We start from the raw sequence: 10,632 nt of genomic DNA, 5'->3' as shown, positions 1-10,632 counted from the left end.
TGGGGTGTGAAGGTAGGATATGTACCACAATGGGGAGGCTATGTAACAGAGTGGGGAATGAGACTATGTAACAGAGTGGGGAATGAGACTATGTAACAGAGTGGGGTGTGAAGGTAGGATATGTACCACAATGGGGAGGCTATGTAACAGAGTGGGGAATGAGACTATGTAACAGAGTAGGGAATGAGACTATGTAAGTGAGTGGGGTGGCAGGGACAGAGGGTACAGACAGAAGCATCACCCTTGGTGAGAATACTCCACGGTTTGGTGACATCACTTGTGAGAATTCTCAAATGGAAACAATATTGGTGAACAATAAAAGTGCCCGATTAATTGGCAAACACATAATTATCATGCCAACCTCCTCTTTTGTCGGCTCTGGTGTAACAGAGTGGAAATGTGATTGGAATAACTGGGACAAGAGACTTGGATAAAAATTTATTGAAACTTTTTGAGAACTTCAAAGCGAAAACAAAAATAGTACAAGAAAACCAAGAACTTTCAACATTTTATAACACAAAATATACCTTCATTTATTTTGTTTTCAACTCTCGGCACTTTCAAGCTGTAAGCATAAAATTTCCATTCATTTTGACACACCAAAAAAAAACCCCCGAAAGCGTCTTCATTACTTCTCAAGCAACTGGTGAGCTCTTATTCCTTACTCTAGACAGTAGCACTTTAACACTGAAACAATGGTAAAAGCTAAACAAAAATGGCACGTCTTGTACTCGGAATCTACAAAGGTTTTGTTTTAATGTAGCATGATAACACATTGCTAGGTAAAATAGTGGTAACGATGTGGGCACTCTAGTTAATAAGGAGTTGTGTTGAAATGACTATGAGGCACGAACAAAGGCTTGGAGCCTTATATACAGATGTATGTACACCAACAATAAATTAAAGTATAATTTCGAGTATTCTAATTTCAGTATATTTACACATGTTATCAAATAATTACATAAATACTTTATAATAGGTCTCCGTTTCTTTCTGTTATTGCATATATATGAAAAGCAGATTGACGGCTACAAACGAAACTAGAGATGGTGCCTGGAGACTCCCATCTTCCACTGTTCGGCTACTTTTTTTTGATAAGTTGGGAAACTCGATAATATCAAGGCTCTACACTAGCATTAAAAAAGAAACAAGGCTGTACGTGTGTGACATGCAAAGCCCTTTTCCTGGCTTTCGGATATCACCTTTCCTATCAAGGGGAGCCGCTCCTGCTTGACCGATCTTGTTTGGTTTCTAGTCCGCTGACCAGGCGCTGGATGTTCTGGAGTTGGTTGGGCGTTTCTTTCTCTGAACACTGTTTCGGCGACAGGGAGACCGATCCCGAGGAGAGGGTCGAGGACCTGCTGTTCACCTCAGACCCCGAGTCCAGGCCGGCTGACACGGGGCTGGTTGCCATACTGTTCACCTTCGTCTCGCCTGCGGTGGCCATGGTTGGAACGGCGGTGGTCAGCAAGCTGCTAGTGTCCATCCCGGGCACGGGGAACGTGTAAGGGCTATACCTCAAGCGAGGCCGTACTGCACTGAGGAAGGGGTGACGGTGCACAGAGGACGCGACAGATGATGGGACTCCACCAGGCATGGAAGCCGCGGCTGCAGCGGCCATGTAGGTGTAAGGATAGGGGAAAAGGCTACCAAAAGGTGACATCGCAAGGCCCTGTCAATGTAACAAGAGGAGTTAGTTTATGTTCTCAACAACTGATGCTAATTACTGATATATATAAAGAATGGATGGATTAGACTGGATTCCCGCGTTCAGTAATCAATTGACCTAGAAATAACGCAACGACTTGTGTTAAGATTTACCGACATGCACCTAAAATGAAAGTAGGCACTGTAGAGCACTTTAAAACTTCTGTCCAAAGTACACACTTCGGGCTCTTTAAAGTTCCTGACAACAAAAGGGCCTGTAATTATATGCAAATATCTCTACTATTCCCCTACAGGTCGCTCAGAGAGACAGCCAGCCAGAGAGAAAAAGTGAAATATCTGAAAGATATAAATCGGGTGTTGATTCTCCCCAGCCAGCCAGTCGGACAGTTTACCTTGAGCAATATTCGATATTTTTCATTTAACTTTCACTTTAATATCATGTATCAGTCACCTAGCGTTTAAAATTATTCTTTGGGTGTCGTTAGGAACGAAAGTCAGAGACTTCATGTGTTTTTTTTGTGCTTCAAATGATTAATACTTCACCAGGCTGACTTCTAAATGTTGCCCTCCGAAAGTTTGCTTTTCAACATTGAAAAATGACCGAAAAAGTAAAGCCTGAATGTCCTATATATTAGTCTCGCACCTACCAAGAGAAGTAACTTTCTATAACACAGGGTTCAGATAGAGAGGAGGAGGGTGGAGCTTTACCTGAGAGGCCAGGACATGTTGTTGGAGGTGAAACGGTAGAGTTGCCGCTGATCCACCAGGTAGTCCCTGCTGTGCGGAAACAAGTGTGTCCAGGCCGCTGATCCCGCCCGCGGTGCCCGACATTGAGGCCAACAGGTGACCCATACCTGCTGCCATATTTGGGAAGGCCCCACCCATAGCAAACTGGCTGGGGTGCAAGAGAAGGGGATGTCCTGCGCCCAGTGGGGCAAAGAAGTGCTGGCCAGATAAGTTATGAGAAAAGGCGAGGTTCTGTAAGTGTCCGTGGTTCAGGTGTGAGATACTATCCGTCTGGACTGTTAAGGGCGAATAGGACTCCTTGCTTAAAACACTGGAATCATCCGCTTTCTGGTGATGGTCTCGAACTGGGCTTTTGATCTCGGGTCCCTCGCCATTAAGGGCTCTGGTGCTTGAGGATGTGTTTGTCGGGCTCTGCTGCGAATCCGTCAAGCTCTTATCAGTCCTGGAGTTTTCATGTTCCCTGATTCTGCTCACAGAGTCCGATGGGCGTGGATGCGATTTGGCGGAATTGCGTTCCTCCTTTCGCTCCTCGCTGGCGGTCGACAATTTTCCTGAGTCATTCCCTTCCGGAACGAGGTCCTCTTTACTCTCCAGGTCGCTTTCTTCTTCATCGCTTTGCAGAGCACCTGGAAATGAGGAGAAGGCGATTTCAAAAACAGAAGGACAGACAGCTAAAATATTCTGGCACTTTTGGTAGCCATACAGTTAGTGAGATTGCCGGCTCCCAGGGAAAGTCACAGTTAATGACAAATCCCAAAACAATGACAACACTGTTGAAATACAGACAATGACAATTTAGGTGCAAGGAATCCAAATTCTGTCTTTTTGGCTTCTTATTGCTGCACTTAAAACAGAAAATGCTATTTTGTTATATGTAGTTTCTCTGAAAGGAGATTTCTAATTCTAATTATCTTTAAAAGCTATTAAATCCCACAAAATATCTAGAATGTGCAGACAAGTGGTCATCGTTTCTGGTGACCTCATTGTACACCAGGGGAGCAGCCAGTAAAAGTAGTGCTGAAGTCCTGGGTTATTCGGTGGTGAGGTGATAAGGATCTTCAATACAAACATGCACTCAATTAATGTGCGCGTGAAACACAAATTTAGTCGCGCCTTATATAAAAAGAACAAACAAGCACCTTGTGTAGGTAACAAAATAATAACCTTTTAAGTTCGCAGTTCCCGGAGTGGAAAGAGCGGGGGACGTGGACTGACCGAAGCATTTGAAAGCCGGCTGCTCGCTGGAAGAATCGTCCGATGTCCCATTCTCTTTGTTACCCTTTTGCTGTTCTTCATAGACTCGGAGGGATTGAATTGCCAACTGTTTTCTGTTTAAAAAAAAACAAAGCAGGAGGGGCAATGACTTAAGCTTTTAGTTATCAAATAACTGCCCCTTGTCATTTTCAGTTTTTATCTCACCCTGGATATCGAACGCATTATGATTATGTTGGGTCATGACTTATGCAGCAAGATTCTGTGGGCATGTCTTATTTTCTTATTTACTTTCGCATGTTCTAAAAAAATTAAACAGCTAAGATGACACCAGGAGCAAACATCAAAAGTAAGGCGAAAGACAGAGCACTGCAGCAACATGCAACAAGCAGTCTTCATTCCTCCTTTCGGTGCTACTGAGACGATGACAGTGCTCTATCAGATTGTGGTTAACATCATGAAAAGAACAAGGCCCAATAGTCCACCCATGGACAAATAGACCTGAATTGAACTCAACTCACCTCTTCTCTCTTCTCCCATTTCCCGTGTCACGAAAGCCTTTGGCAAATGGATTGTTGTCGATTTTTAACTGGGTTATCTAGATGTAAAAATTGTAAGTTTAATATTTCTCGCTGCTTTGCGATATAATACAGCATCAACTGCAATCTTCACTGGAAATGCGCAGGCTCCAAATAACACTGCTGCAAGTTGCTAGTGAAATGCAGAGGCCAGACAGTAGCATAAACTTATCATTGTATTATTATTCCGGATTATTTTTTAGAGTAAAAAATGTCGAATTATGTTAAAGCAGCCACCGCATTATATACTTCACTACAATCTATTATCCGTCTCTACCTGACCTGTAGCTATAACATTTCCTTCTCTTTAACTCTGCAATTATCGCATTAAAGTTTGAGCCAACACTGAATAGAAGCATACTGCAAGAATGTATCGGTGCAGACACCGCAATGACTTGAGTTCAATGTTACTGCCATTTAACGCGGTGTATTGGTTGTACTAAATGTGAAAATGCAAGGTGCAAAATCTCTCCCCAAATGAAGCATCTTTGAATCACGCTAACCGCGTGTGAGCTAGTACAAGACAGGCAGGCACTTTATCAGGGAGAGATAGGGTGAAGCTGGTCTGGCGTCAGCACCATAATGTGCCCGCTATTGACAATAAGTCAACAGTAACTTTATTGCCCCTTCTCATCCTCCTTTCAATAGGATCGAGAATTTAACTAGATTGGAATTATTGTCCTTTAAGTAATGAACTGAAGATAATAATGATACAGTGCGAGAAACAATCCAACACCCAGCCTGTTAACGTCGTTTCATTTATCATGTTAGCACCCTTTTCGTTATCAGTTTTATTCTCTCCGAGACTCCCCTTAATCAACAGTGCGCCGGTCAAGAATTATCTACTCACTGCAGACAATGTACTTAATTGTAACTCTTATTAATAAGATTCGCTGACTAGCGAGAAGTCTGATGAGGAGTTAAGTTCCAACAAAGGGGTTCCAAGTCCCTTAAAAACTACTGGGGAGAAATGATTAACAATAATTAACTCAATTGTTCATCCTCCGAGGCTTGAACGTGTAAATGAGCACAATACTCCCATGTAACACTTGGACTTAAAATCTATAAAAATCTTCGGCGAGCTTGCTTTGCCTATTAACAGTACAAAATGTCTCATTTTTTAAATGACTGTAATTTAATAACAGTTTAGAAATCTATTAAATCCTATTACCTCGCACAACCAAATTGATGGAAGCCCACAGCCCACACAAGCATATGCATACAGGAGAGCGTTGTGACTACTGCCGCATAAGATAGCCCACGCCAAAACTGACATTACAAAACAAATCATAAAATCTAAATAAGACCTCGTCTGTGCAGCATATTCAACAAGCATTCTTGCAGATTAAATCAGATTGCCATTAAAATTACATTGCTCAGAATAAACTAAGCTACACAATCTACATGTATATTACAAGAAACATTCCGTTTTTGCAAATTACGAGCTTACTTTTTATTTACTCACCTTATCATTTTGGTACGCAGTCACCGCAATGAATTCTGTTTCAGGGAACACGTATGTCCGGAAAGTACTGTAAGGAAGTTTCAAAATGTCGTTCGCACGAACTATGTGAAATCTAGGTTGATACTTGTGCATGGAGTTCAAAATAGTCTAAAGAGAATAAATCAAGCAATTACAACTCGACCAAAGCGAGTGCAGTTGTACACATGGTCTGACTGCTTCAGATTCAGCCAGGCTGCTGCTAAACGTGGTATATCGTTTTGCTGTTTAATTGCACACTGCTAATTAATGGTTGATCGGCAACAATATAAACTAATAGCCAGTCAAAAATATTTTACAGGAAGGGACAGAGTTCAGCAGGAGTGTAAATCCGTCCCTCTGCATGAACAGCTGACGGCTTGGTAACATTTGCACTGTGGCCTCCCCCACTTGTTTGAGGACTTGCAAAATTAAATCTATCTGGTTTAGAAATATATTACGCCTATCTACATATATCTGCTTATGTGTGTGTGCCTCTCTATCCCTATATATATGTAAACCGGCAAGACAGTTCACAAACACTGACATGCATGTCAAAATTGAGAATGGTATGTGTTAAATGGTAAATAACTAATGTATAAGCATAAACATTTCAACTGATTTAGTATACTGCTTTTTGAAGGTCATATTAAAATACGTTGACTAACGGAACTACTGCTATCGTCATTGTTATTACAGTGGCTGGATTTTTTTTCTCTTCAGCCAGCATAATGCTTAATACATTGCAGATTTGCCAAATTGTGTTAGTTTTCAAATATTTTCCACTACAAGTCATCATTGTCTATTACTCCGAGATTTACAAACCGAAAATTGAGAAAGTTGACACGTGACTAAGCCTTATCACTTTCAGTACCATAGAAAATTGTAAAATATTATCCTAACGATCAAATACTTGCATTCCCAGTTACTTAAAATGGCCGATCTACACAGTACCTCAGTTTATAAGAACACATAATATGGAGAAAATAATACATAAAAACACAACCCTGTAAAGCCCTCATGTCAACACAAGTTTGCGCTTTTACTTAAAAAAAAATTGAATGGGGAAATATTGTAGTATTTTAACCGAGCACGGCTAAAGTAAATGCATATCACTCATTGGTTACTAGGTTTTTAAATCATTCGACCAATTGGAAATTAATTCATAAGTAAATATATCAAACTTACAAATCCATGTTTATCTGAAATGTTGTTTGTCAGCTTCAGCTTGTGAAAAGTGACGACTTTAGACATCCATTGCTCACCAGTAGCGGGACTATCAGGATGAATGTACATTCGCTTTGGCATTTCAGGGTCAGCTTTTCCGGCTACCATCCAGCGTGAGTTGTGGAATTTGTACCTACAGTCATCTGCCGCCACAATATCCATTAGCAAAATATATTTGGCCTTCTTATCCAGACCCGTGCATCTAACTTTAAATGGCGGGAACATTCTCCTGCAAGAAAACATTAAATTGACTTTTTTTTGGTACATTAAACTGTCAGTAATGTAACCCTCATGAACGCCAAATTAGAGTTAGGTAAAAATACTAAATTTTTGACCCAGGGGTTTTGATTCACAGGTATTTACTATGTGAAATATTGGAGCCAACACATTTCAGTGGTGCTAGTATTGTTAGACAGCAGCAAAGTTCATTAGATGCCTTGTTGAAAGTGTTTAAGGTTTATATATACAGAATCCTGCTCTTTGTAAAAGATGCACGACAACGATAGTGAACCAGTAGGTTCTATCTGGAGATGTTTTAGCTTAAATTTTAATGTTCCTGGTAAGATTAAGACAAACATGACAAACAACCCTGTCGGAGGGATAAGTGCGTTAGTCACCTGGATAAGGCCGCGGCTAACTCAACGTTTATGGTTTTATAATCACCAATTGGTGCCATAAAAAAAAACTCTGCGTGAGTTAAAATGTTCCATCACAGGTGTCGTGAAAATAATCTGCCACACGCTTTCCCCCCTCCCCGCCCCCCCTCCCACGAGATAAATGCAACACACAGCACCCCAGACAACCCTTGAAACTAAGTACCGTTTGGAGCCTTAATCCTACAATCGGTGCACGTTATTTACAACGCGGCTTACTTGTCCCATCCTGTTATTGCTCGGATCAAATGGATGGATAAATAGAACTTCAGCAAGTCCGGTTAATCAATCGGCCCTCTGCAGAACACATGTGACCTTCCCTATCACAAGGAAGAACCTATTTAAATTAATTTCATTAGCATTTATTAAAATTAAATATTTGATCCGAGGCCGTGCCCTTTATTAGTATAGCCATCTGAATTGTTCCGCCGCATTAACAAAGATGCAGACGAAATGTTTTGGGATTATGTCCATGCTATTTCAATAAATAAGTGATTACATTTATGGAGACAAACTGTATCATCGAAATGGATCATTACACAGGAAGTGTTGTAAAAACCCTTGACAGATTAGACGCTAATGCAGCTGACCACTTTTCTCAATTACATCTATTTTGCCTGTTTAAATGCTACAACGCTGTAATATATATAATGTATATAGTATCTCGTATCATAACTAATCACGGCTGGATATTCAAAGAACTCGAATGGTCTCGAATCACTGGGGTTGGCATTGGTCTCTTGGATGGAAAAGTGCGCTGTACCTTCCAGATTTGGTGATAACCATTTCAGTGCCACACTTGTGAAACTGATCCCACAAATCTTTAGCTTCGAGTATAACTTTCGGATCGTCTTCCACTTCTTCCTCGGGCTCCAGAGTCTTAAGAGGCCTCAGATGCGAGGGCTGGTGGCCCATTGCCGACAAAGCGATCCCAGCCTCACCTGCGCTCACAAGCTGATCCATAACGGGCTTGCTGAGTCCGCCCGGGAGTGTGAGAGCGGCCGAGCCGGTCGGAGGCAGGGCGAGAGCCGGGAAGAAAGGAGGCTGATGTCCCAGCACAGCACTCATCGCAAAGTCCGGTGCCCGGTGAGGTAAGAACGGATGATAAGCCATACTTGTCCCCGGAATAACTGGCTCTCTCATCGGTAAATTCATCCACTCCCCGGATTTCTCTCGCACTGTCGCTTACAGGCGCATCATTGTTAATATTATAATTTTTTTTGCTCTTCACATAAACTGAAAGTAAGACTGCTTGGTGGTGGCAGAGCCGAGACGCATCTCCCCAAACAGTCAACTCCGGTCTTTCTGGATGTGTGTGTGTATGTGTGCGTGTTGCGAATAGCTGAGCACTGTTGATTGGCTATTTGACGCTTTTGGACCAATTGTGTGGCTCCATAGGCGTGGTTTTGACAACTAAAGCCGGGGATAGATGAGTTATAAAAAGAAGGTGTCGGAAACTGTAACGTACAGCGAGCATCACTACTTCAGCCGTGTGAATATGTCAACATCATTAGGGAGGGAGGGGGGCACCAGCCAATGGAGACGGCGCAGGGCCGTCTCAGGTGCCTTTACCCACCATCGCCTACCAGGAAATCAGGCAAAGAATCATGTGTCTGTCCACAGGCCAGCCGGACTCTCAGCCAGACAGCCCCTTCTGTCCCATTCTCGCCGTTATAAGCAATCTCGGAAACATCACACTCCTCCCTTCACACTAATCCGCCGCCGCCTTCAAATGCCAGGCCCGGCGATTAGCATTCGTTTTTTTCATATATTCATGCTGATTTTGGTGTGGGGGGGAGAGGGGGGTGGGGGCGTCCTCTTGTCGTTCGCTTGTCTTGTCCTTATCCTCCCGGCCTGCCGCAGATTGTGATCTCTGCATTTTAATGTGGTTGGGGGGGGGGAGAGGGAGAAGGGCCGCGAGATGTCCAGTGTCTTAATTTTATTTGTTTCTTGTCGATGCTTTCAACAACATAAAAAAAAAGGAGTCTCATTTAACGAGGTGATTTAATTATCGGGACATGGCGCCTTATGGGCTGCCGCAGCTTCATGGAGAAAGGACATAGCTTTCTCCCCTCTCTCTCTCTCCCTTACTGAAAGCCCTGGGAGAAAAAAAAAGTTGTAACTGCAAAGCAATCACATCGGCTAAATGCGCGGAGATAGGAGCGGAACATCTAAAGTGATTAGCTCTTGTAACATTGCATTTTTGACGCACATGTTTAAGGGCGCTTGGCGCCAGGCTGCTGACGTTCAGCTGTAACTAGCGTCTCGTATCACTTTTCGGGTTTTTTTTTTAAACCCAAAATATCGCCTCTCTGATCTGTGAGTATATCCTGACGAGAAAGTCGCTCTGGCCACCACTAATCTCCCCCCGTCGGAGCTTGCGATCTGACGACGTTTCATTTTATTCCCGGTTTTCTTTCCCCCTTCTCTCTGTCGTGTTGTGTCCTTGCCCCCCCCCGCCCCCCCACCGCAACCAACCCCCTGCTCCCTCCTCCTCCTCCTCCTCTCTTTAAGCCGCGGATACCAAAAGCACGGCGCTTTCCTGACCTGTGTGGAGATTTGGAAGTCGTCAGATTCACTTCAAGGCGAGTTCCCCTGAACCTATATGTGTACATTTTTATTTGGCAGGCATCTAGACAAAGGGAGATCCCACTCAGATTTGTGCTTTTTTTAAAAATAATAACTATCGTTTTAAACGTCCCTTTTATAACTGTTTCTTTTTCTCTGCCTAAAGAGAAGCAAATGACCGGATCGTATTCTGATATAGTTTTTTTAAAATAATAATCATATTCTCTTAATATCGCGGTTGAGTAATAAATATTTACGAATTATGCGTTATAATGTAACGTTTTGAAAGGTTGCACTAACTTCCGCCAATTATGACTGACCTCCCAGGCTAAGCACCCTAGAGACTCGTATTATGAAGGGAGGGTGCACTAATCTAGGATCAAAAGCAGGAAGGTGCGAACTCTCTTTGTCTCTCCTCGCCCGACTCATTCACCCTCCTGTGTGTGATAAATCTACACTGGCGCCAACTACGTATAGGATGATTAATTTGCAAGCAAAC

At 42.6% G+C, this 10,632-nt stretch overlaps 1 protein-coding gene across 2 annotated transcripts; it reads right to left on the bottom strand.

Annotated features, from left to right (window-relative positions):
- Window positions 1-425: 425 nt before the first annotated feature.
- Window positions 426-10,144, bottom strand: tbx3a (T-box transcription factor 3a). Of its 2 annotated transcripts, none has more exons than XM_078554041.1 (7): window positions 8,329-10,144; window positions 6,874-7,141; window positions 5,671-5,817; window positions 4,149-4,225; window positions 3,580-3,743; window positions 2,377-3,041; window positions 426-1,672 (listed from the first exon to the last, which is right to left on the bottom strand). In XM_078554041.1, exons 1-7 carry the CDS (start codon window positions 8,718-8,720, stop codon window positions 1,211-1,213), a joined length of 2,175 nt encoding a protein of 724 aa, XP_078410167.1. In that variant the 5' UTR covers window positions 8,721-10,144; the 3' UTR covers window positions 426-1,210. The 2 variants fall into 2 exon arrangements, with proteins under 2 accessions (XP_078410167.1, XP_078410168.1); XM_078554042.1 differs by lacking the exon at window positions 8,329-10,144 and adding an exon at window positions 7,530-7,603.
- Window positions 10,145-10,632: the final 488 nt, after the last annotated feature.

The sequence above is a fragment of the Cetorhinus maximus genome, chromosome 12, assembly GCF_964194155.1.
Source record: "Cetorhinus maximus chromosome 12, sCetMax3.hap1.1, whole genome shotgun sequence".
Taxonomy (NCBI): domain Eukaryota; kingdom Metazoa; phylum Chordata; class Chondrichthyes; order Lamniformes; family Cetorhinidae; genus Cetorhinus; species Cetorhinus maximus.
Note: the sequence above shows the minus strand (reverse complement) of the source record. Positions and strands in the feature narration are given on the sequence as shown.

Bases quoted from the DNA above. Each gene is read 5' to 3' on its own strand.
- tbx3a (XM_078554041.1), bottom strand. From the start codon at position 8,720: ATGAATTTACCGATGAGAGAGCCAGTTATTCCGGGGACAAGTATGGCT. The intron at 7,142-8,328 runs GTACAGCGCACT...GTTTTCTTGCAG, and splicing joins GTTATCACCAAATCTGGAAG to GAGAATGTTCCCGCCATTTA. The intron at 1,673-2,376 runs GTAAAGCTCCAC...TTACATTGACAG, and splicing joins AACATGTCCTGGCCTCTCAG to GGCCTTGCGATGTCACCTTT.